This window comes from Heliconius melpomene, chromosome 19, assembly GCF_056956725.1.
Source record: "Heliconius melpomene rosina isolate 202511_hmr_F chromosome 19, ASM5695672v1, whole genome shotgun sequence".
Lineage (NCBI taxonomy): Eukaryota > Metazoa > Arthropoda > Insecta > Lepidoptera > Nymphalidae > Heliconius > Heliconius melpomene.
The window spans coordinates 5258440-5285170 of NC_140407.1; the positions used below are offsets into that span (position 1 = coordinate 5258440).

The 26731-nt window shown below is 32.1% G+C and overlaps 2 protein-coding genes across 2 annotated transcripts; one reads left to right on the top strand and one right to left on the bottom strand.

Annotated features, from left to right (window-relative positions):
- Window positions 1-828: 828 nt before the first annotated feature.
- Window positions 829-16535, bottom strand: LOC146528463 (erythroid differentiation-related factor 1). Its single transcript, XM_085203875.1, has 16 exons — window positions 16194-16535; window positions 15779-15960; window positions 15032-15140; window positions 14479-14616; window positions 13772-13907; window positions 12809-13507; window positions 9898-10034; window positions 6416-6559; window positions 5877-6005; window positions 5015-5654; window positions 4752-4928; window positions 4202-4421; window positions 3623-3803; window positions 3125-3264; window positions 2678-2835; window positions 829-1798 (listed from the first exon to the last, which is right to left on the bottom strand). Exons 1-16 carry the CDS (start codon window positions 16236-16238, stop codon window positions 1416-1418), a joined length of 3618 nt encoding a protein of 1205 aa, XP_085060001.1. The 5' UTR covers window positions 16239-16535; the 3' UTR covers window positions 829-1415.
- A 132-nt stretch (window positions 16536-16667) lies between these two features.
- MetRS-m (Methionyl-tRNA synthetase, mitochondrial) lies at window positions 16668-23349 on the top strand. Its single transcript, XM_085203286.1, has 10 exons — window positions 16668-16974; window positions 17180-17278; window positions 17646-17827; window positions 18272-18391; window positions 19086-19194; window positions 19979-20097; window positions 20673-20821; window positions 21059-21264; window positions 21762-21956; window positions 22181-23349. The coding sequence occupies exons 1-10, from the start codon at window positions 16890-16892 to the stop codon at window positions 22573-22575; spliced, it is 1659 nt and encodes a 552-aa protein (XP_085059412.1). The 5' UTR covers window positions 16668-16889; the 3' UTR covers window positions 22576-23349.
- The last annotated feature ends 3382 nt before the right edge of the window (window positions 23350-26731 follow it).

The following is a 26731-nucleotide window of genomic DNA, read 5'->3' on the forward strand; positions in this document are numbered from 1 at the left end:
TGGACCATTTAAAATGTAAGGATTAACAATATGCTAAGTTTAAAATTAATAAAACTAAAAGCTAAATTAGTTTCTACAAAAGTTCCTAATAATCATTATTATTTGCTATTTTTCTGAATATTGTTTTTAAAAGTTCTGTTTTCTTAAATAACATTAATATTTTGTTTTTATTTATGGACTTTAAATTTAAGCAAAAAGTAAACTTAAAAACAAATAAAATTATACGTAAAAGACCAAAGTACAAATATAGACTTTTAGTAGTCTAAATAGTAGTTACTGCGTTGTGATACTTTCGTTACATTTTGTTATACTTTTGTACATAGCTATAATTACACACGTAATATAATGTGATATTGTTTTTAAATAAATATTTAATAAAAAAAATAGTTTTTATTTCATTCTATTTTTATATGTTATTTTTTCTCGTGTTTATGTCTTATGTTCAAGAAGACAGTAAATCATATATTTATTTAGTAAATCATAATAATGAGCTTCACGCTGGATCCCGCTTGTAGCAGGGCAGAATGAACCTAGTGTTAAGACACTCCGCTCTCCACTTTCCGCCGAATTCTGATTGTGTTAATTGGTGAAAAATGAATGATCAAAAATGACCTTTTTACAAAAAAATATTTTAATCTGGTGTAACTTTATCTATAGCACAAGCGTGTGGTTTGGTTATTTGATAACTCTAACTTTCAATAAAATTAAATAGATTATACTATTATAGACCAAATGTTTTCAGTCTTATTAGTTTCAATTAAAAAATGTAAAATATATAAGAAATTCAGCTACTCCTTTTATAGAAGTCGGATAAAATAAAGAAAAGCGTTATTTTATTTATTCATTTATTTTAAGAAATATATATTTCTTTGAGAATCATACGAAAAATATATAACAGATCACATTTATTAGTCTTATATCTAAAAAAATGTACTCCATTTATTATTAACTTTTTAAGTAATTGCAGTTTACAAAAATAAAAGTCAATAAACTTTATCCAGAGAGGATTCAAATCTTAAAACAATTAATTAAAAAATTCGCATTTTTTTATAATAATTTTCTTTTGACTTTTTCCATATTTAGTATTAATAGATTTGTTTGACAATACATAAATTCGATCCGGCAAACCTCATGCAATGTATGCATTTAGCAGAAAATGACACATGTCTAAACCAGTACAGTACTAGAGAGATTGATTTATGGTACGCTTAAACGCTATAAAATAAGAAATTGATTTAATATTCTGATTTTTTTAATTTATTAGTAAGTATCTCCCAAATTAGACGCGAAAACAAAAAAGCCTTCACATCATTCCATTTTCCACACTTATTTCAGCATATCATATGAATAACACATTTTCTAAATAATATTTGATGGCCATTATCAAAAACATTTAACTATTAGAACTATTTTTTTTATTGAAATTCTTTATTAATATCATCCATGGCCGCCAATACATCGCAAATACTAGCCGCGTGTATTCTGACATCATCATTTTTCTTAATTTTAAGACTTGCACAATATAATTTTTTATACATGTCGCCCATTTTCTCGTAATCTTTATTAGATTTCGATCTGCAATATTGAATTATACTTTTCAGTATAAAATGTAATCTATTCTCGTATAAACATAGAAGACTCTGTTCATTTTGCATGTTCTTTTCGTCGCCGTCTTCTGGTTTTGGATGGTCTTTTTGGTCTTCTTGATCGCGGTCTTTAAGTAATTTCATAATAGAGTGACACTGTCTTAGCAATTCTATTGCGTTTTGTAGTGATTTTAGTTTTAGATTGGGTGATACTGGAATAAGAAAAAAATCGTTTTTATAATGTATGGTTTTAACTATTGTGTTATGTTTGTATGTTATGTAATAATAGGATTCGTATCCTTCAACAAACAAGGGACTATTCTCACTTGTGGGAATGAAATTATTGTCATTTCCCTGCTTTAGTAACAATAGGAAGCGCGGTGTTGTGTTCCGCCCTTCGACACGCAATGTCTCCAAAATTAGTCGAAGTGTGGGAAAAGAATTTAAAAAAGAAATTTTAGTACAACATGCAAAAATTTAAATCTTAGGTTTAATAACTTCAAACATGTGGCATCTTATCATTGATCAAAAAGCAAAATCATTGAGCAAAAAATATACATAAGTACATATTTAAATGAAATACCAAAATAAATATTATAAAGTGATAAAATAATATGTTTTAATCTTAACACAATAAGTTTTGACGCAGTGCCAACTCAATAGCTTTGATGTGTCGTATCAATATAGTAAATATACCAGAAAAATGTAAGTTAGTTTAGTTATAAGTGATTGTAAATAATCTTATTTAACTTTACCTATTTCCCTTTTTTTATCGCCCAAGTTTGGGGTTACTTATTTTACTATTGCAAATTCCTCATTCATTCTTCTCACTCTTCATTTACTGTCATCACCTTTTAATCATTCCGGACAACTCCAAGTTCCAAATAGTGCAACGCCCCAACTTTTGCTATAACCCTACTTTTAAACTGAACCTTTTTTTAAGAGCCATTAATCCTTCTACCCTTTTCCATCCCTTTTCTATCCTCTTATACCCATACTTCCGCAATTTAGGGTTGATATTATTTGAATATTTAATACACACAAAATAAAAACGAGAGGAGGTTCCTTTAATCCCCCCTCCCCCCACTCACCGGCAGCGTGCGCCTCCAGCGCGGCGACGTGCTCGAGGCGCACGGTGAGGAACATGGCGGCGTCCTCGAGCGCCGCGAACTGCAGCGCCGCCCGGTCGTAGTTGCTGCACGTCGCCTGCAGGAGCACCCTCCTGCGGGGACCTTCGTCGCGAGCGACCCTATATCAAACAAAAGCAATAAAAAAATGTTTTATCAACATTTATAAAATGTTATTCCACGCTTAAGAAAGAAAACTACTGTTCTATATACTTGGACTATCTATATAATATGTATCTATCATTCGGACGGGTTCTAAGTGGCGCGTTTATTTATTTTTTTTATTATATTATTATTTTACACTCAATGAAATACTCAAAAATCAAATAAGCGCAGCCACCTACAGTTAACTTCAGAGCGGCCGCGACGCCGAAACCGTATCGTAAAAAGATAATATTATAAATTGCTCACCTATATTGAGAATGATATAAAGACCCCAATCGATGGTAAATCATGGCGGCTCTGAATTGGTACAAATATTGCCTGGGTCCAGGACTAAGGAGGCAATACTTGAGTGCATGCTTGAAAGCATCCGCCACTTCTGTTATTTCCTAAAAAAAGTATATTTTATAATATATGGTTTAAAGTGAAAAGTAGGTATTATTTTATTAGTAGTAGGTAAAACATAGAAATAAATATTATATATTTTTTTGGTTAACTACAACAGCAAGTAAATAAATCTAAGCTAGATTTTGACAAAAAATATTTTATATATTTATATTTTTTTATATATTTTACATATTTCATAATTTGATATGCAAAACCGAAGTACTCATAATTTAAGTTACCAGAGCAAGTAAATAAAAAAACATCATTCACAATTAACAAAGGGCAGTGTTAAGTTCCACCACTGAACATAAAAAGACGTTATCCCATATTTCTATACAAATATACAGTGTTAAAACTCACATCAGCGTACACTCCTGGATAGTCCTGCATCAACACAGCCCGGGAATATAGATGACAGGACAATTCCCAAGACACAAGTTCCCATATTGAGGTTGCACCACAACTATCACGCGGCCCCAAAAGTTTAAGAGCAGTGGAATAAAGTTCCTCCGCTTCATTGTATAGACGGCGTTTCTCCGCACTTTAGGGTAAAACGGTAAAAATATGTATATAATACAATGATAATTAAAAATTTCAGAACAATAAATGAAATGGTGGAGGAGATTTAATCCACTGCCTTTAAATTTTAAAAACAGTGTAATAAATCTCCTTCGCTTCACTGTATAGACAGCATTTTTTGTGGGAAAACGGGAAAAAATATATAACAATAGAATTATAATAAAATAAACGCCTCAAAGCCAGTCGTAGCATAGGGACACAAATGTGTGACTATAAATGCGACTGGTTGTGGGTTCGATCCCCAGGTTCCCTAGGTTCTCTCTGCCTTCCCTGCTGTATGCGGAATGCAGCGTGAAGCTGATAATAAATATGGGCTTAAAAGTTAACAATGGATTAAAACACAATAAAGAAAATACTCACTTAAAACTGCCTTGATCGCAGTGCGCCTTGAATCTCATATATCTTGCTTTATTACAGAAGAGTAGGGCCAAGTTAGGTATGTCTTTGACGTCCTCAAATATCGAGGCAGCCTCGTCCAAGCACTCCGACGAACGGCGCGACAAAGTGGAAAACTGTTTTAAGAGGAGCTTAGCTTTTGGCGCTTTTTGGTCTGGCTCTTCGACGTATTTCATGTAAACTTCTGTATAGATAGATTATTTAGGTCAATATGTATTTTGTTTTCAGAATTCTCTATATAAATTATAAAAAAATATATTATAAGAGAAAGGAAGTATTGTGAAAATTGCGCACTAAGACTCTGACAATTATCCCATTTGGAGGGATTACACTAATATATTTTATACATAAAAAACCCACAAATAAAAATATATGTAAAAGTTAAAGCAAAGCAGCTTGTGTGTCTAATGTTAAAACACTCCGTTCCCATCGCACCATCATATTTTCGTGACGTTGGTGACATCGACCACCTCAATCAATATAATAAAAATCAACTAAATGAAAAAGTACTCACGCTGGGCGTCATTCATGTATCTAACGGCCAGGTCGTTGCAGACGGACGCGCGCCGCCGCAGCAGCTCGTCCTTGCGGTGCGCGGCGTCGGACGCGCGGTGCGCCGCCAGTATGGCGCGCCCGTAGTAACAACAGGACGCCAGCATCGCCTCCAACTCGGTAGAGGGAAGGGTTATTGCTGGTGACAATTGACGGTAAATTGAGAAATATAGATAATAATAATTTTTGTTTCATTAAAATCGGGCCAGGGTTTTCAAAACTCACCTATATCGAACTCGTCCTCAGCAATACCGTCAGTTTCTTCCGTCATGTCATTCTCAATCTCAATCTTGATCTGACTATCAATTTCGTGATCCATTTCAAATTGTTTCCTGTACTGTTCTAAACTAGTCCAATGTTTGCTCAATTGGAAGAAATTATCACCAACACGACCTATTAAACAACTAGCATCAACCACCCGACTTTTGATGATCATATTGGTTAATAATTTCTGACATTTATTGGCCATATTTATATATTTCAAAGAAAACCCATATTGCTCATGAGAATAACTATATTCCGCCAAAGTAGCGTATGCCAGACATATTTTTTCATATAGCAACGTTTTTAAATGTAGCTTCCAAGCAAAATTGTCGTCCCTGTTCGGTTCGTGCCAAGTTGGTATAGTGTTATTTTCTTTTCTAATCAAAATGGCATTTTTATCAACATTAGATTTGGTTTCGATTAAGAAATTTCCCGCTCTATCCATTTTCTTTTCTCGTTTCTTTCGTCTGCTTCTAGAAACATGTTCTTTTGGTCGTTTGAGGGGCTCATATTTCATTTTAATTGGTTCGTATGGGTTCGCCATTTTCGGGTGTTGTTCCTCGTTTATGATTTGTTGTTTGAGACGATCTCGTTCCTCTTCCTATTCAATAGAATTAACAGAAACTATATCATAAAGGGCATATAGTCAATACACGATGGTATCCTACGATAATTATTACATTCCTAATTTCTACCTAACCTTAGAGATAATTATTATATACTATAATAATAAAATAGACAACATTCTACAGAATATCAACGCCTTCACTAAATTACCTGATTAGCTTTTCAAATATTAAATTCTCTAATAATAATATCTCACCTTGGACTTGTCGATAGTCAAATGGTGCAAAGCCTTCAAGCCTTTGAGAGCGTGTCGCAAAGCTCGACCGCAACGATTAGCAGGTTCAAGACCAAGACCTTTGCCAGCATCGCTCTTTGTCTTCTCTCCCTTAAAATAATTTAAATCAAACTAAAGAAGAGAAAAATATTTTTTATTAACAATATAGGTTTTTTTTAACCTCCGACGCAAACTGAGTTTGATGTGTCTGTGAATGTGTGTATATGTATGAATGTCTGTGACATCGTAATACCCAAACGGATGAATGATGTTAATTTAGTTTTTATATCTTTGAAAGGCGACTTAACAGACTGTTTTAGCCATTATTCAAATAAATATGTTCAGCCATTAGAATTTTAGTTTTTAGAATGTATGGTAATTTCCTTTCGTGTATGGTAATTTTTCTATTTTTAATTTAATTAACGTTTTCAGCAAACTAGCAAACTAGCAAACAAATATACTAATTAAATTAAATCTTTTATGAAACTATGAACAATAATTGTCAATTCCTCATAACTTACAGTACGCCGTGATGAATTCCTATGCCCGATATCTCTTAAAGCTAAACCTCGTACTTGCAACGCCAACTCTTCACCGGTGCTGATTTCTTGTTCCACCGCTTCCCCACCTTCTGTGTTAACTTCATCCCTTTCACATTTGTCTTCCTGTCAATCAATTGCTCAGTATTTGAGTAACCAAAAAACTTATCAGGATTTTATAACATTATATTTTTTTCCTTCCAAATTTCTTATACATAATTATATTACAGTCTATTTCATTGTAAATACCGAAATCACAAAAAAATACCGAAATATATTTTAATAATTCAGTTTTCACGCCAAGTGCTATAGAATGTGTTTGGAGCTAAAAACTATGAGCCTAAACCCGATTAGTTTACTAGTAACCTCTGAAGAGTTCCACTATTCAGGTCCTGGCTCCATGATCAGATCAGCTAGATGATACTATATTATTAATTTAAACGCTGTAACTGCCAAGGGTTGTGATGATAAAACTATTAGTGATCCAAATTCAGTTCCTTAGATTATTACAATTAGTTCACAAGTGAAAAAAAGCGCCCAAATTCTAGAGAAAAAATGTCTCACATTCATTCCTCCATAAATTCCATATTACTATCAAAATAAAAAAATCTACCATAAGCAATATAATTATGATGCCATACAAAAGCGAAAAAAATGAAATAAACAACAGTTAAAACAACATTTAACAAAGTTTTTTAAGTGTTTTGAAACCATTATGTAGGTACCTACTGTTATCATTATGAGACCAATATTTTTTTCGCGTAAAACAAGGTCAGATAACTAGAGATATACAAATCTTATTAAGTACGATTTATATTTATTTAGTTATCCAACAACCATTCGATCAAATACCTTAAAAACGATTACTTAAAATGATAACAGAATATCAATAAAGAAAAATATATTTTAATAGTCCAAGTGTAAAATAACCAAAAATAATCGTGTTTCTTTGAATATGACGCCTCTATCTTGTAAAATATAATACATTTACTCAAGTGGACATCGAACTCACAACCATTGCGTTGACAGCCGTCAGCCGTAGTCTCACTGTGCCATAATAACCTCTCGTTTAGTAGTAGGGAAGGCAGTATTATCTCAGTACTGTGTCTGTGTCCGCCAAACGTTGATTATATTTACTTACTAAAGTTCCATAGTCATATGTGTATCACTACCCATATGACATTGAAGTTTTAGCAAATATTTCGCCAAATACTGCAAGTTGGGCCTCTTCAAATGCCAGAAATTAGTATAAGCACTATTATAGAAATGGGAATTTGGGACCAATGATAACAAATATTTAAAAAAGGATGAGCGTAAAATAATAGCGTAATATGTACTAAACAAAACGGTGAAAACTACAGGGATATTAAAAGAATTACAATATAATAAGAAATTAAAAAAATTATGAACGTTTTCCTCGGATGAATTACGAATATTTTTCTTCTTTCTCATGAAGATCCAACGATGATGGTCACCACTACATCTAATAATCAACAAAAGGGCCGAAACTAACCCATAGACCCTTTTGTTGATTATAGGACGTTATGGCGACAAACGACTAGCGACTAGCAAATACTTTTTTTCATATAAAATGTGTATATTAACGAAACTAAATCAACTATAGTATATCTAGCTTAATATGAGAAGGCTCTTTAAAATAATCTAAAACTAAGTAATTAATTTGTATGTAACATGATTTGTTTTCTAGCTTCTAACAATATACTTTTAAAAAACTGACTTAAAATTTCTCTTATAACAATCTAAATAATTATAATGATGATGACCACCACAGCATCCTTTACTCCAAAGAAGGGTACAAAAAATTGGTATTAGACCCTTTTGTGGATTATAGGACGCTAAGACGATATAGTAAAACAATTACGTTATAGAGGAAGGACACATCTACCAGGACAACATTTTTTAATAAATATAAAAATTTGTTTTAAGTGTCTTAAAAAAACTATAATTGCAGCATGTTTTAATTGATAAATGTTGCATTAAAAAATAATAACTAGCTACTTAAGCTTAGCTTAATAACCTACTACTCTGTTATATTTTTCTCTTAAAAGCGTTTTTATTCTATACAGCCTATGTGATAAGCTAGTAACTAGTAGCTAGTATACTTACTCGAGTGGAATTTAAGTGGAGAATTTCAACGATGTTCATCACACAGCGTTCTTTAGTCCACATAAGGATCGGAACGAAACTTTCTTAGACCCTTTTGTAGATTATAGGACACCGCGTTTAGGGGCATTCAATGAATATAGCGACTACTTTTCTTTACTTATATTTTTTGTTACGATAATGTTTTGATTGAGATACAACAATGAATTTACTCGGGAAAATTATAACAGATATAAGACGTATATAATGAAGGAAATATATAATATCCGTTTGTCTGTAAAAATAAAGTTCCTCTGCAAGAAAGAGGACATTTTTAAAAATTATCACTTTTTCATACCAGGTTTATTTTCATTTTGATTTGGCATGGTTACTTTTTGACACTTGGGCAAAAAAATAAAATTTATTTTTATCTCTAATTGTATTTCAAATAACTGTTTGTGTTCTCCTGTTTCCACCGTGAGGGCCGTGAGCGTAGGCCCGACTCCACCAAAGCGGAGACGAGACGAGCGGAGAAGAGGTGTTTTTAACAACCAATACAATTTCTTTATTCACACATCTCGTCTCCAGTGAAGATCACTAAAGCATAGCTTCTTTCTTATCTTGTAAGTCTCCACCATTCTCGGCACATCTTCACTTTGGTAGAGTCCGGGCCTACATTGCATTCGCAAGAGTATACTGCATACTTGTATTTCCACAAGTAAATAGTCCAGCGGAGAGGACCGAGCGAGCAGAAAGAGTTGAAATGAACTCGTTCAGTTGTAGGGAGCGGAGCGAACTAAATAAAAATACAAAACTCTTTGTTGGTGCAGATGTAAAACCATGATGCCTAAGCATTACCCGCTCATGTCTCTTTTGCGGTGGAAACCGGACTTTGCATTTCATACGTACGAGAATTTCGTTTTGAATATCAAATTCATCCGTATACTTGAGTGACATCACTATATTATTTTGGTTAAGCTAAATTAGTTTGATTAGACGACGGTCCGACAATTTTATATTACCATCAGTGTTCGTGTTTTAGACAGCATTTCAACAGTTTTGAGTAATAGAACATCTATCATCTACAATACAGGAATCAGCTCCACGCTGTATTCCGCGCATATCAGAGTACGCCTAATATCGAATTTGAGACACGGAGATTAAGTAGCTAAACTTAACTCTGCACATTTTACACAGCAAGAATATGAAAATAATTTATAGTTCCGAGTGGAGATCGAACAACCATCGCATTTGTAGTTGGATGCTGGCCCATTACGCCTTAGTGGCCACACACAACATATTATAAAACATTCGACTGCAATTAAAATGGCTAGGATAATAGAAAAGAAATCAATACACACCTTGTCTGTAGTATCACTCATTATTTCGACCTCGTCGTCATCCTTGTCCACGGCACTGTCCACGTCCGACGTGGAGTGCCGCGGGAACTCCGCATAGTTCCCGAAGTCCGATTCCTCTTCCGAATCTGAGCTTTCATCTGAAATTAAATGTCACTTTGAATATTTGGAAGAAGGGGGAAGTTGGCAACAACTTTAAAAGTAAATAAAAAGTAATAATAATTTGTTAGAAAGAATACGGACTTAGTGTATGATATTAATACAAAACAAACTTAATGAAATGATTACCAAACATCTAGAACTAACACTATATTTTTTTAGCGTCACACTGCGTCACGTATATAGCAGAGACTGGAGTCACTACGTTCGCCACTTTTCATTTAAGAAAATATAAATATTATTCGTCGATACATTCCCATGTAGGTACTTAATGTTCAAGACCATATAGATTACAGATGTTAAACTTATTGGGTATAAGAAATTATTCCGTAAATTTATCTTAATTTACATAAAAATATGTAAGTCGCTAAGTTACACATATACGGGACTATCAGACTAAATACTATAACTACAGGTAGTCGGGTGCTGAGGGAATCCATTAATCAATTTTGTATATCGAGCATGCGCATCAAGGGGCGTTGCGTGAAATGTTGTTAAAGCCGCACTAACTGAAATGGGATTGTAATGGCAAGCGCCACGCCCCGGGCGTGGCACTAATACCACTTTTATATTGTACGTGAGGCTAATGCTGTCAGCCCTACTGGCTTTTACTGCGACGCCCAGTGGGGTGAGAAGAGGGTACTTTGTCCCTGAGAAATTGCAAGCACTACGTGGCTGCTTCAAAGGGGGTAGTCGGCGACGAGGGCGTGACACTATCTCCACTCTATCGTTCTATATTATATATTATTTTATATACCTGTTATTCGTCGCTTAATACATGACATCTAACGCCATATTGAATGTAAGGTTTCAAAAATATATATTTTTTTAAACATTTCGGAATTTTAATAAATTGTCATTTTTGTAGAAAACAAAACTATCCCATTAGACTAAAATAAAACTATCCTTTATCTAATAAAATATTCAATGAAAACCGCGCGATCAGATTCCGTGTCCAGAGCATGAATGGACACGGACGAAATACATCAATTTTTTAAATACAGAACGAACACTATTCTTCATTCATAGTCTAAAATTATCTACTAACTTAAGGAATAGAATCCATAAAAAAATATTAAAAAGGTATGCTATTAACGTACCTGTTTATTTAGTGTTTAGCCCGTAGCCTCCCTTTTAAAATAATAATTAAGTTTTAAAAACGTCTAATAAATCTAGACTCAAATTTCGATCTAAGCACTTAGCAATGGGCTGGCAGACTAATCGACAATCGATACGAGATATTGACGCACGCGCACAAGCGTTGCGCACTTTTAACACATCAGTACATATTTTTTAGGTTTTCTACGTCATTATTATGTACTTTAAGTCCTATGTATCTTTTTTAATCTAAAGAAACTAAAATGAATTAGCTTTGTTAACGGTTGTATATTTAAAAGCTAGCAGATAGAAAATAATTGACATAGTAAATATTTTACGCCTGCGCAGTACAGTTAAATGCTCCTTAATATGACCAAGCCCTGCATATTGCAGTGGTTGTGGGTGTGGCTTCAAAACTTTCAAGTTTCACGCTATGAAATGTTTGTTACATTTAAGATACACATCTAAACTTATTTTAGCGAATAATTTATTAATATTGACAAAAAACGAAAAACTGCAAATGCGCACTTCAGAAGCTAACCGCCAATCTAGATACTTCTATGTAATAAAATGGGCGTGGCCATTGAAATCAACTACATATATAATCAGGTAATATAAATCCTTGTTAGATATAGTCACATTTTATACGTAACTCTTTTCTATTCTATGCTAGTTAGCTTTATATAAAGTCAAATGAGCCGATGTTGGTCCATCGTCTTAAAAATTGCCAAAAATGGAAGATTAAAGAAAATATGAGACAATTGACGTACCATTTGTATGACTGTGCAGTCAGAAAATATATTGGGCGTAGAAGACTCCTCAGTCGACTCTTTTATTTGAGATAGAAACGTTTTAACGAATTTTCACAATGGACCTGTTTCTAGGATCAAGCGATTATCACGCCTGCGCATTACAGATGTGACCGATATAAATAGAGTTTCAGCCCTGTTGCGTCATTTGTTTATGAACACTCGCCTGCTAAAAAAGTTTATCCGGAAGAAAACTATAGAGAAAATTGAACACCGTGCCGTTATAAAATTCCTTACCATGCAAGGAAAGAATGGCCAAACCATTTTAAATGAAATGCAAGCCGTTTATGAGGAGTGCCCTGGTAAATCCATGATTTATAAGTGGCATGGTCTTTTTAAACATGGGGAGAGTCGATTGGAGACGACCCCCCCTCTGGACGGCCAACGACAATGGGGTTAAGGAGGCAATTTTGGCCCATTTTGAGACGAAAGAAAAAATATATTATTTCGACGGTTTAGAAAAATTAATTCATAGATCCAATAAATGTATTCAGCTTCCGGAAAAAGAGGTACAGGTACTTACCTGTACCTCATTTTCCGGAATTATTATATCAATATTGACATGATGAGGCCAGTCATGACGCAGGGGCACAAAGTGTGACTATAAACGCAACAGGTTGTGGGTTCGATTCCCACTCGAGGAAATTAAATATTTATTTAAATTTTATATTTTCATTTCTTCGCTCTGGTTCGCTCTGGCTCGAGGCAAAGCGCAGCGTTGAGCTCTGCCCCTCAACACGCAATGCCTCTAGAATTCGGAATTAATACGAGGTTTCCCCTGCCTACCCCGCTGAGTGCGGGATACAGCGTGAAGCTGATTTATTTATCTATATAAAAATGCCAATTACCTTTAAAATTCGGCGAAGCGGGGTTAGTAGTGGCAGGTACGTACAAATCAGCTAACATATAATGCGATGACGCCACAATCTGAGGATATCTCTCCACTTTCAGTAATTCCACGACATGTTCCAACAAGTGCTTGACATGTTTCGACCTGTTCATCAACCTCATGTTTCTTGCCACTCTGTATAACAACATGGCGACCGGAGTTGTGAACGGATTGTCCATTGCATCAGGACATAGGGAGGTTAAATCATATAATTTCACAACGTCATCGTGAGGACCTTTGAATAACCAATAAGTATGGCCGGCTTTCGTTGCATTCGACTTCAAGAACGACAAAATATTTTGCGCTACATTCCTTATAACTTTCGGGGAGAATCTAGAATTTTCCATATTGGGCAAATCCTCGGTTTTCATTGGCTCATATTTTTGGACAATACCATCTAAATGATAGCACATTAGGACTTCTGGAACATTACACATTAGGTTGTCCAACCAATAGTCTATTCCTGTTAAAACATTTATAGGTTCCCTGGCGTCTCTTAGTCTCAAACTCACACAAGGTCTGTCTTTGTCACCAAAAATTGGTAAATTACTACCGATTAACATGTGTATATCTTCAAAAGTCCATAAAACGTTGCGGTTAAAGTTCTGCTCGTTCGTCGGCTCTTCTGGTTTTGTTTCGGGTTCGGGTAGAAAGGGACCTAGTAAACGATGAATATAAATTATAAGTGATATTAAAAATAATTGTTTGGTTATGATTTTTTTGTTGAATTTAAAAAGTTTCTTGAGTTTAGGTTATGTGGAAATTTAAAAATATATAATTGTGTATTGAATAAAAAAGTTTTTAGGAATTAAACTGAAGATAATGCTAACACATTAGTAGTAGTATTAGTTTAGTATTTCTTTTTAATATTTAAAATGATAATCAAATTAATATTTAAAAAATTACATTTCTCCAAGCTCACCTGTCAAACACATAGGCGTGTGAGGCACATCACTAGGCAAGGGTTCCGGATGCGGCACAACACTATGAGAGAGGAACTTGTGAGTTAACTGTAGTGCTGAGCTCGGACTCGAGGCGAGTGTTAGGGACATACGTTCCTAAGTGAAAAAACATATATTTTTTTATAGCTTCACATATATAATATACTTCGTGTATAGCAGTGTTAAGATATTCCATTTCCCACTATCATTGGGCATTGTGTAGCGGAACTCAGCGTATCGTTTTGAGTGGTATTATTCAGAACCCACGACAGTCACACTTACAGTTAAACACTTAGCTGCTAGGCAAAACCGGTCACATAAATGACTATTAAGTAAATATATTTAATGAGGACTTTGTTTCTTAATTGTTAATACATTTTTTGTGGGACTTTGGGACTATATTGGCCACGAATATAGTTTAAATTAATAGAAACCGAAAATTATCAAAGAATAATTTTATAATGTTTTTTTTTTTTATAATTAGAAAATTAACTTGCCGAAAAGTTACTGTTCAGTTAATTTGAAAAATACAATGTATTCAAAACATTTCTTTTAATAATAAGATATAACGTTTTTACAGTGTTTTTATTTATTCATTACAAAAATATTAAAAGTTAACATTGTTGCTGAAAATAAAGTGCTGCGACATTTAGCCTTTGCCTATTTATACAGTCAGTCATATATTTACCTTTTCAGACATAGTTTTAAGTATATTTTCATAGAAGAAATCCTTCAGCCAGGACCACTCCGACTTCATTAAATATTCATAAACATCAAAATCATCCAAAAGGAGAGTGTTTTCTACTCTGTGGACCATCATGCTTACCTGAAATTAAAAAACAATTAGAGAAGTTTTTTTACTTTGATTGCATTACATCAATAAGCATATACAAATTATATGTAAAAACTTTGATTCTTCTTTTGTTTTTTAGCTTCACACTATAATCCTGCATATGGCAGAGTAGGTTGAGGGAAACTAATGTCCACCAATGCATCACCGAATTCTAGGAGCATTGCATGTTGAAGGATGGTGACAGAAAATATCACTAGATACACCAGTAGTGTATCCCTCCCTTCCTACGCCCATGAACACTGTGCTTTCTCTTGATGCCAGGGTGGGAAAATGGAAATATTTCATAATAAATTTTTATATCTGAATAACATAAAGGGATGTTGCACCACTCAACTATATTATATTGTGCTAATATAATACATTATATTAATAAGACAACTATACATACAGTGCCATTAGGCTGATAAGGTAGTTTGAGTAATTTCTTAATGCATTCTGCATCAGATATAACATCCACTTCTCCCACACAGTCTGGAAACATGTGTGCCATGCGAAAGCTGAAATGTTTTAAATCATTAAAAAGACTCACTCAAGAACTATTTGCTGTGATATAAAGATAATATATAGTGTAAAGTTCTACCACTCAAGATAGATAGGTAGGTAAAAGTAATTATTGCAGACTTAAAAAGATACAATACAATAATTTCTTAAAACAAAATGCACAAAGGCTGCCTTATCACTACAAATGATATCTCTTCCAGGCAACCTGATTCCGGAAAGATATAATTAAAAGTGCAGGCATAATGTGGTGCAAAGTGACGCAAAAAATAACAAAGTAAATAAGGAAACGAAGAAATAAAATAAAGAAATATATATATATACACATATACATTCACAGATTCTTATACATATGCTGCTTATATACGTAAAGTATATAGAAAATAAATAAATGAAGGAAAAATAAATTAGCTCATTAATTATTACTCTGCAAGCAAAGATAATAATTTTTGACTTTTTTTTTTTAATATTTAACTCAACATGCAATGCCTCCAGTTTTCGGTAAAAGGAAGAGAGCAGACTAGGCTAGGCTGTCTTAACACTAGGCCTACCCTGCTACATGGGGAATATATTGTAAAGCTGAAAAAATAACATCTATATTTAGGTATATAATATTTTAAACCATTAAAAATATTACCTTGAAAGTCCACTATCTCTAGTCAAAATCTGTTTTAGGCCGTATGTGTCTATCCCACCCCAGTTGGAAGGGGGTAGATTAAGATCCGTATTACATTGCAGCCTTGCATATCCCACAGGACTTTGAAATGCTGTGTATTTTACCACCGCCGTGGATTTAACGCCGGGTGATGGACTACGATCCTAGAAAATATGATAATTAATAAATAAAATGTATAAAAATAACACTAGTTTAATTATTATTATAAAAGGTTGACTGTTGAAGTAGTGTTTGTTTAGGAAAAGTTGAATAACAGCCACAATATATTAATGTTACGAAAACAAAGATAGAAAAAGGTTTTGGTTACAAAATGCAATATTATTATATTACCATTATAATTAGTGACAAGTTTATAAACAATCTATTTGCGGGTTACCTTGTTGCGGTTGTATTCGTTTTCGTTTTCCTCGTTTTCCCTCATATTTAAAATTTCTCGACAAGCAGCAGTGGTAAAAATAAACAGGAATGGCTTAGAACAGTATTTATCAGAATAAAATTAGACTTTTGATGAATTTTAATATTAAGAAATCGCTCAGATTAGAAGTACGGCACCAACAATTTCAACACTTTTGGAGTGCGTTTGTCAAAAGCAGGTGTTAATTTAAATGTTTTTTTTTTTTACAAATAATATTGAAAAACTAATATTATTGCGTTTTTCTTTTCGTTAATAGAACAAATAATATATATCTTTATATTGTGGCAATATTATTTCATATTAATAAAATAAGTTTAAACTAAATTGATTGATTGATTTCTCGAAATATGGCGTTTCGAGCGTGCCAAGTTTAAACTATTAATATGTTCTATTTTTATAAAATAATCGGAAATGTCCTTTTTCGTAACTGTCAGTTGTCAAGACATTAATGTCAATTCTTAAAAGTCAAAATATGAATCTTGTGTTTTTCCACCCGAAATGGTAATATTAAACAAAATGAAATAGTAAATTAATATTTTAAACTATATTATATAATAGCTAACACTAGTCCTAAGTTACAAGTAATCTTGAATTATTTTAGATTTTTTTTTATATAACCTAAATATTAAATGTGAATAAAAGTAATAAGTCTTGAAAATGCGGCTAACCACCCGTTTATTATCCTCTATCGTGCAAAAACGGCCTTTTTTTATAACAACTCCAATATTTTATGTGAATGCTGGTAAGTAACAAACATACCGACTTCATTTTGTTAAGATTTTTTTTAATTTAGTTTATTTCATTATTGAGTTTTAAATATTTAAGAAAATATGACAATATAAGTATATTTTTATTATAATTTTCTCGTTTACGTAATAAATATATATATAAAAATGTTGACATTTTACACAAAATAGATGTGTATATATCTAATTTATTTACTTTAGCGCCACATTTGGGTCACTTGTACACAGCAGTAGTGGCAGATGCAATACAGAGATTTGAAAAATTAACAAATCCAGACATCAATGTTATTTTTAGTACAGGTAAATTATATATTTTTATATAAATAAATTATTTTATCATGCATATAACAGGCTGAGCATAGAGAAGTGTTTAGACACTATATTTTCCACTTACTGCTTAAATTTGAGACATTGCAATAAACATCTTTCCAAAGTGGAAAAATCAAAATAATTCAATTCCTGATTGTGGATTGAACCCATATTTATCACTCTTACAGTCAAACACTGTATTATTAATTAATGTATGCACAAAGATTATTTAAAACTTTGATTGTACCTTCTACAATGTAATATAATCTTCAATCAGAAATTGTTTCACCACATGGGGAAAATATATACCCATTTATTAATATTAATAAATAAATGAGCAATATTACAATTTTTATAGGAACTGATGAACATGGAACTAAAATACAGCAAGCTGCAGCAAAAGCAAATCTTCCATTACAGGAATATTGTAATAACATATCAAAGGAGTATAGAAATCTCTTTAAACAATTTGATGTTGATTATACAGATTTTATTAGAACTACTGAAGATAGGCATAAAAAGGCTGTTAAACATTTCTGGGTAAGAATGTTGTTAAGACAATATAAATAAGTTGTTATATAAAAAATTTCATGTAACTTGATAAGGAAGTATGTCTTAGTGGGTATAGCCCTTAGACGGTAAATAAAAGATGAAAAAGTATAATGTCATCTGGTATTAAGACCCTACTTGCCCAGTTTGGGACTTTGTAACAGAGAAAATAGTTTATGAACTTAGAAACACTATCTACCCAAATTATGTGTTAAATGGGGCAGCTGAATGCTGTGCTCTGTATGGTGGGAAGAAAATAATTGTGCTTATATTCAGACCCTGTCCCACTATGACTATAAATTATATTTATTTTCATAACATTAATAGATCGGAGAATATCAGTTACTTTTAAATTAAGTACATAAATTAAAAATTTTATGAGTATTTCAAATTACTTTAATATTCATTTGTATTATATTTTTTTGTTATTTTCAGAGAACATTAGTAAAAAAAGATTATATTTATAAAGCCAAATATGCAGGTTGGTATAGTGTAAATGATGAAGCATTTATACCCGAAGCTCATACAAAAGATGAAATCACTAAAGATGGAAAGGTACAAATAATTTAACATATTAGATTTTGTAAGAAAAATATATGAATATAACAAAGTAAAGGAAGATAATTAGTATCAAATTCAAAAGAATTATGAATTTAGTAGTACATATTCAAATGGAAATTTACCTATATATTTTTATTTAACTTAGATGAAGTAGGTGTTCAAATATATCAGCATGAATAAAGTCAACCCACATCTTGTTTTCAGACAATGAACAATAAAGTGAACTGCTTAAAAATAATAATTTATCTCCTTAATTTCTAAACTTAAAGTAAAATTTTAGTAAAATTTATGTTAAATTTGAGTTTTTTTGCTGAAATTATATTTTTTTTATTAAATTATTTTACTTGTTCTTTCCGGCATATAGCAAAGTAAACAGAGGAAAAACCTAGGAGGCTAGTGTTAAGATATTTTGTTCCCATTAAGACACTTCCGTTCCCCACTTTCTGCCAAATTCTGGAGGCATGGTGTGTTAAGTGGAGAAACTGAACATCGACGTCAGAGTGAAGTAAAGAAAATATTTAATATTTCATTTTCTTGAGTAGGAATTGAACCCAGAACCTGTCGCGTTTACAGTCGCATACTTGTGCCCCTGCGCCACGACGTCCTTTCTAAAAATACATATAATAAGAAGAATACTTTAATTTAGAATAATTAGAACATCTTTTTATTCTTCATATCTTTCCTTTAGGTAAAAGTGTCGGTAGAATCTGGCCACAGAGTAGAGTGGACAGAGGAAACAAATTACATGTTCAGACTTAGCGCGTTCAAAACTCATTTACAGGAATGGCTCAAACAGGGTGTGTATAAAATATTTATTTCTTTAACATATTTTTTAATGCGCAAAAAGTGTTATACTAAAGAGCATTCTCCCCCAGCTAGCATAGTCTAAATAACTCTTCTAAACCTAAATAAATCAATACCAATAAATACACAACTAGCCATATAAATATAATGAGGATACTCCGTTTCCTACATTCCGCCGAATTCTGGAGGCATTGTGTGTGAAGTAGCGGAACTCAACGCCGTTCTTTGCCTCGACACCAGAGCAAAGAAATTAAAATATAAATGTAAATAAATATTTCATTACCTCGGGTGGGGATCGAACCCACAATCGTCGCGTTACAGTCGCACCCTTGTGCCACTGGGCCACAAAGGCCTTGTATGAATATGTTATTTCTTAATTTCTTATGATTTTAAACATAAAGTAATAAGCTGTTCCTGTATCACTTTACGGTTTAGTGATGTTTATTTACTCTGTGATTTTTTGTCGGTTTCGCGTGCGGTGAACCACTGCAAAGCAACGTGAACGGTTTCTAAGAGAGGCGTTAGTTCGAGTTCCGCTATGTTCAAATTTGTATATATTTTATAGTATTCATATTACAAATATTTAATTGAAGTTTACTTTTATTAAGGAAATGATTAATTTTTCGAAAAATATGTGTTGTATCTATTTTTTAATTATATTACATATCGTCATTTATTGTTATAGCATTGCATTGAAAATGTGAACATATCGCAAAAATCAATGATCTTATAAAATATTGATTCAACAACATTATAGTTTTAATTTTATTTCGACAGATGGCGTTATAACTCCTAGTAAATTTCAAAAGCAACTTCAAGACTATTTGTCCAACGAAACTTACTTTCCTGACATCTCTGTCAGTAGACCTTCGAATAGAGTGCACTGGGCTATACAAGTAGGTATTTATTTCTTTTGTTTTTTTTCTTTCTTAGATAAATAAATAACTAGCTTATCAACAATTAACTCAAAAATGTATAACTGACTAACTTAACCTTCAAAAAGCGCGTCTATCTCCATCTCAAAGGCCGGCAACGCACCTGTAGCTCCTCTGGTGCTGCACGAGCTCGTGGACGGCGGTGATCATCATCGGATGACCCGAACGCTCGTTTGCCTTGTCCTTTTTCCATAAAAAAAAAAAAAACTTAACTTAATTATTATATCTTTTTTCACCATAAGTTATACAAATATACTTGAGTGAAATTGAAATAGCTACTCATTGTGATGAATGGCAGATTCTAAGTACGGGAGGTTAGTCTAATAGCCGGTACAATGGTTTACATTGATCGGGACTAAAGTAAAAGCCAAGGTTTTTGGTTTGATTCTCAATTCAGTGGGGCAGCTGAATGATATGCTCAAGTAATCAAGTATTTGCATAACATGATATAAGTTCCCTCTGCCTGCCCTGACATATGCGGGACACAGTGTGAAGCTAAAAAAGTGATATTTGTCACTTTCTTTTCTCTATTAAAGGTACCAGACGATGAAGAACAAAGTATCTATGTGTGGCTCGACGCCCTCATTAATTATTTAACTGTAACCGGATATCCGAATAAGGACATAGTACACAAAAACAGGATATGGCCGCCGGATTTACATGTCGTGGGCAAGGATATACTCAAGTTAGTTGATTCTTATAAATTTATTTTAATTTTGTTTTTGGTAAAATTCGTCAATTTGATGTAATTATTAGTTTTTATTGGAATAAACGTTTTAAGTATTATAAACGATATAAATTTTATGTGCTTTTTAAACTCAAATTCCATGAGTAATATCGAAAAATGATTGCACAGACTAAATCATGCCGATATAATTGGCAAATCGATTGAAATAATGGAAGAAATCAATGTAATAAATAGGTTCCACGGTATCTACTGGCCAGCGTTCCTAATGGCGGCTCGCTGGCATCCTCCGCGACGTCTTCTGGTACATTCTCATTGGACAGTAGAGGGTGCTAAAATGTCCAAATCCTTAGGCAATGTCGTCGCCCCCACAGCTGCCCCCGTGCCCAGTGAGGCTTTGAGATATGTGTTATTGAGAGAGGCAACCCTGGCTGACGATGCTAGTTAGTATTTATATTTTTATTGAGATATTTTTGGTTTATATGAAGGTAGAGTTTATTATAAAACATTATAATTTCAACTTAATGAGATTCGAACCTGCGCCTATTGTTTCCAGTCCAACCGCTCTGTCCACTTATCCATATCCGTTAGGCTATGGTGATTTTCTTATACGTTTGTTACAAACTTATTTATGTTGTTTGCTTCCCTGTAGAGAGATTAGTACTGTATGTTACAGTATGACATTATAATAGTTATCAAACTTAAAAAACTGATAATTTGAGACTCGGAAGAACATTGCATGACTGTAAATGCAATCGTTATGTGGTCAATTCCCAACAACACGAGACGGAATGTCTTAACACTAAATTCCTTGTGCATCTACTACTATAGGTTTTTACTTAATTTATAATTATAAAATGCTCCAAATTAATAACTCGTAGCTCAATTTGTCCTGAATTTCTAAAGATATATAAAAATATTATCTATTTATTTATTACAGATTATACAGAAACAAAACTAATTAATATAGCTAACTCCGAATTAGCTGATACTCTTGGTAACCTGGTAAGCCGCGCATCAGGCGCGGCGTTAAACCCACGTGCGGAGTTCCCGGCGTTAAGCGCACACGAATTAACGAGTTTGGTTACGCAAAATGTGGTTTCGGAATTGTTGGATAAGATGGATAGGCTACCAGGTGAGTTAAATATTGTTGTTGGTCTTCGATTTCGGGTGACTTTAAAGATTTGAGGTTAAGCTTAAGTTAAGTAGTAATTTATACAGAAATCAAAAATGGATTTGTTTTAATTTTTGAAATACTCAAACAAAACTTGTTTAAATAACAACCTCAGTGTCTTAATTCTACTTTCCCTATTCTATAAAACTATGGCTCAATAAGACTACTCAATAATTTTTCCACAGAGATCTGCCACACACACTACTCAAATTACCAATTCTATAAAGCAGTGGATGCTATCATCCACGTTTTACATCACACTAATTTATTCTTCGAAACAATGAAACCCTGGGAGCTTAAGAAAAGACCGGAATGTCAGAAAGAGCTGGATATCATTCTCCACATAACCCTGGAGACCCTCAGGATCTGTTCCATACTTCTGCAGCCGATCATACCCAAAATGTCGGAAAAAATCTTGGATAAGTTGCAAATTCCAAAGGAAAGTAGATTTTGGCATTTTTGTGTCCCTTCATGGAGACAAAATGACGTCATTTCTGAAACTACGAATATTCAAAGTGGAAAATTGGTTTTGTTTCAAAGAATTTATGTAGATAAAGTTAAGAAAAAAGCCAGTGGGTGAGATTATTTAATAAAAACGGGAAGGTGTGAGTTCGATATCTACTCGGATGTGTGAATTATTTTTTTATTTCCCCGCTCTATTTAGACGAAACGCTACGTTAAACGCCACTCAGTACATGTCTCAAATTCAAGCAAAAAGTGGAGAATAAAAAAGAGACATAACACAAGGCTTTGCTGTTAAAACCTGCTAAATGACTCCACATTTACCGCATACCGCATAAAGCTAAAAAATATATTTACATTTGATTTTGTTTTGTTAAAGTGCTTTGTTATTGTGCATTTTAATTGGATAAATCATATAAAAATTTCAAAACGGGATTTTAATTTGTACCAGTTAATTGTGAAAAGGCATTTTATGGACATGTTTAACTGATTTTGATGCAAGACGTTAAGTTAAAGCTTCTATTGTCATATTGGATCCAGTTTGGTCAACTTTTTTGAGCTTACACAATCTTTTTCTTATTGAGATCTTATCTCATTATTTACAAAAGAAATTTAAATTATAGGTATTTTTTTAATAAAATCTAAAGTTATATAAGTTATGTCACTTTCATACTACACATGTATATACTGTTATATAAACAAACACATTTGTAAATAGATGACGATTATTCATATTTTATCGATTTTGTCCTTATTTTTATTTTCTGAATTATCATACAATGTGCACGATATTGTATGGATTTCTTATATATTAATGGAGTATAGATATTCAATGTTGGACTGATCTTTCTGTATTTACGTATAAATGTTAAATAAAATCTAATTTAATAAATGTGTTTTTTATTTACTATGTATTTAATTTTTAATCATTAAAAATAATGTATTTCTTATCTTTAGAACAAAGTAATATGTATCAAAAATATCTTGATAATATGTAAAAGGAGTGAAAATGCAAAGCACGTACATAATATAATAAATCAAAATGAATTCCTTATTAGATTGACAAAGAGAATTTTAATTAAGTTAAATTAATCAATATTTAAAAGAAATAAATGTATCCAAACAGAGTCCCACTACAAAACTTTAAAATGTATTCAAAAATAAGTTGATGATGGATGAATAAAAATCTTAATTGAAAATTTGATGCAATAAAAGCATGAAACTAATTTTATTCAATAGATTTAGTTATATGTAAAATTCTTTAGCCTATTTAATAAAGATATTTTTTTAAATATATGAAATTGAAATGGTTACTGGAAAATGTTACTAGGCAATAAAGTATCGATTTCCGACGAAGTATGTATATGGGTAACTCTAACACTTTGAAAGGTTTAATTTTATTACATATTCTTTGTAAGTTATGTTTTTGATTAAAAATAATATAAAAATAAAATAATATATTTTTAATCAAGAAGAGAGTATCGACTTATAGTAGGATTTTTTTAATTCGATGGTAAAAAAACAACAATACTATATCGGAGTCAATTTATTTATGAATACGCTTATCAAATAATAATATTTGCATCAAAATACTGCAATAACGACTAACAGTATTAAGAAAGCTAAATTACACTCCTAAGACGCTAGGTACAACCCGCCTCGGCCTTTTGCCTTAACAATTTCAACTTTATTTCAGATACTATAAAGATGAAATTAATATGACAGCGACCCAAACATTACCAATATAAATACAAGTTAATATCTCAATACATTTAGTCGAAAATGCATTCATGAGTATAATACAGGTATGAAAAAATCTAACGTGTAACGGAAACGACCAAACAAAATTACTAAAGATACTAAATTTAAAAAAATACACTATTAACAATACAATAGACAATAAATTGACGTATAATATGATTTAAATAAAAAAAATAACTGTCAAAAAAGATACCTGAGACGTTCCGTTACACGCTACACATAAATATATAAATATAAATAATAAATTCATACAAAAAACTTAGTTACACGCGTACTTTGTAAATGCTCACCAAACTCGATCTCACTGAAATACATTTAAGCTTTTCCATCTATTGAAACGCTCGACACATTAACGATGACATTTCATTTTATGATCTATATTATTAATAGTTGTCCAAAAAAATATAAATAAAAAGGCATCCGATTCGCGCCACCATTTGTTTAATATTGCTAAGTAAAAAAATACTATTGCTATACATATTATATAAAAAACACTATATGCTATGGCGATCTGAATTTTGGAATGGAAAAGCAGTCGGTGGCGACGCGACAACGGATGTTATATACAAAAGGATTAAATAAAACTTATTTTAACTAAATTTATCAATCTCATTTATATTTCTAGATATTTAATTAAATAAACTTATAAATAACTTCAAATATAAATGACAAAAATAAATAATAATTAAAATTAGTTTAAATTGGTCACAAAAAAATTATAACCACACAAAAAATCAGCTAAAACGCTACCGTTTCTGTGAAAACCTGAGCAGTGCTGTTAACTAATAGACCTACAGTGAGCAAATTGACGTAAAAATCTTAAGTTAATACAAATTATTACCTAAGTGTTATTTTCGGTAGTGTTTAGCAACCTGTGACGTCATCGCGAGACTCGAGTCAAAATGCATTAATTACTTACAGCTAACAATGTGGAAGTATTGAATAAAATTATTTTTAAGAGATATGTCGATTATAATTTGATTGCAAAAACAAAATTTAAAATCGATATTTAGTCAGAAGTTAAAGTTCAGTCAGTCAAGTTTCGAATTTTATTTTTATAATCAAATTAAATACAACATATTGTTTAAAAATATTCTTATTTACATGTCTAATTGCAACAAAAACTAACTATGGAAGTGTCAGTTAGCAATGTACAAGATCGCGTCGAAATACGAGGGTCTCATAAATAAGTTAATTTCATAACGATGGCGTTACGAATTTATATATTTTTCTTGTACGTCGACTTCGAGACGCTTGGAGATATACTATATATACTTCAAAGTACTTCGAGAAGCTTCGAATTAAAAGATATTTTTTTTGTTCATATAGAGTAGACGGTATATATAAAAATTAAAAGCTACAATATTGACATCCAAAACAGGCAAGTGACATTTGTCCTAATCAACATTAATTTTACAATTCCTTAAATACTCGATATATTACAAAAAATATAATCAAAAATAGATAAAGCAAAAGTTTTTACGTACGTATAGAAGATGAAACTTCAAAAAACCGTCCGTACACAGAGGACTGTCGGTGTCTTTTTCTAACATAGACAAAGGACAATATGTCTGTCCTTTACTCTCATTAAAGACACGAGATCTCGAAATATGTACGAATCGATATTAAAAATCCTATACAAAACGACATTCACAGAAGGTTTTAAAATTTTACATAGAAAAAACATCGAGTTTCAAATTCACGATCTAACGCTTATTTATTTTATTTTTTTCGATTATTCATTATTGCTCGATTGCATATTAGGTATTTTGTATTACGTTATATTATTATTATTCAAAAATGTAAAAAAATATTATTTTATTGCATTGAAATCAAAGAAGCTTCGTTCCTTCGCCGAACCACAGATAATAAATATAGAGTACAAACTGGCAAAACAGAAAAATAATAAGACGTATCATGCCGTCTCTTTCCCGCTATCTTTAGATAAATTAATAGTCAGGTAAAAATATGACCCCTATTTTTTAATTTCACAATTTCTACATTTACTATCTGTATCGACCACGTAACTATATATCCTGTCTAACTTCATTCTAAATACCAAAAAGCTTTATTCCTTCTTATTTACCTATCACGTATCATCTATTTTGTCTATTTATTATGAAAATATCTGCATTTTTCGTCTCAACCACGTCCTAAATCCAAAGCGATCTAATTTCATTAAAATAGCTTATCATCTTTACTTTTCCATACATACATATACTTGACGAATGAAAATCTGCGTCTAAATTTTATAAACCTCGCAAAAAATATATAAGAAAGCAATTGAACAAAGAGACAAAAATTGGACTAAAGTATTAAACATTTAAAAGAAAAACATCAACTTTTGGTTGATTCAAAAAATATTGAAGAAAAAAGACTACGCTTTAAATTCATTTCTACAATAAATACAAAAGACAAAATTTAAGAGAGTGCTTTACAATGCAAATGCGTTCAAAATCAACCAATCTCCATCCTCCCGTTTATCGATGTTGCCAGTTTTTATACACATAAAA

Bases quoted from the DNA above. Each gene is read 5' to 3' on its own strand.
- LOC146528463 (XM_085203875.1), bottom strand. From the start codon at position 16,238: ATGAGGGAAAACGAGGAAAACGAAAACGAATACAACCGCAACAAG. The intron at 15,141-15,778 runs GTAATATTTTTA...AAAACATTTCAG, and splicing joins AGAGATAGTGGACTTTCAAG to CTTTCGCATGGCACACATGT. The intron at 14,617-15,031 runs GTATGTATAGTT...TTTTAATTTCAG, and splicing joins CTTATCAGCCTAATGGCACT to GTAAGCATGATGGTCCACAG.
- MetRS-m (XM_085203286.1), top strand. From the start codon at position 16,890: ATGCGGCTAACCACCCGTTTATTATCCTCTATCGTGCAAAAACGGCCT. The intron at 20,822-21,058 runs GTTAGTTGATTC...TGTAATAAATAG, and splicing joins GTGGGCAAGGATATACTCAA to GTTCCACGGTATCTACTGGC. The intron at 21,265-21,761 runs GTTAGTATTTAT...TATTTATTACAG, and splicing joins AACCCTGGCTGACGATGCTA to ATTATACAGAAACAAAACTA.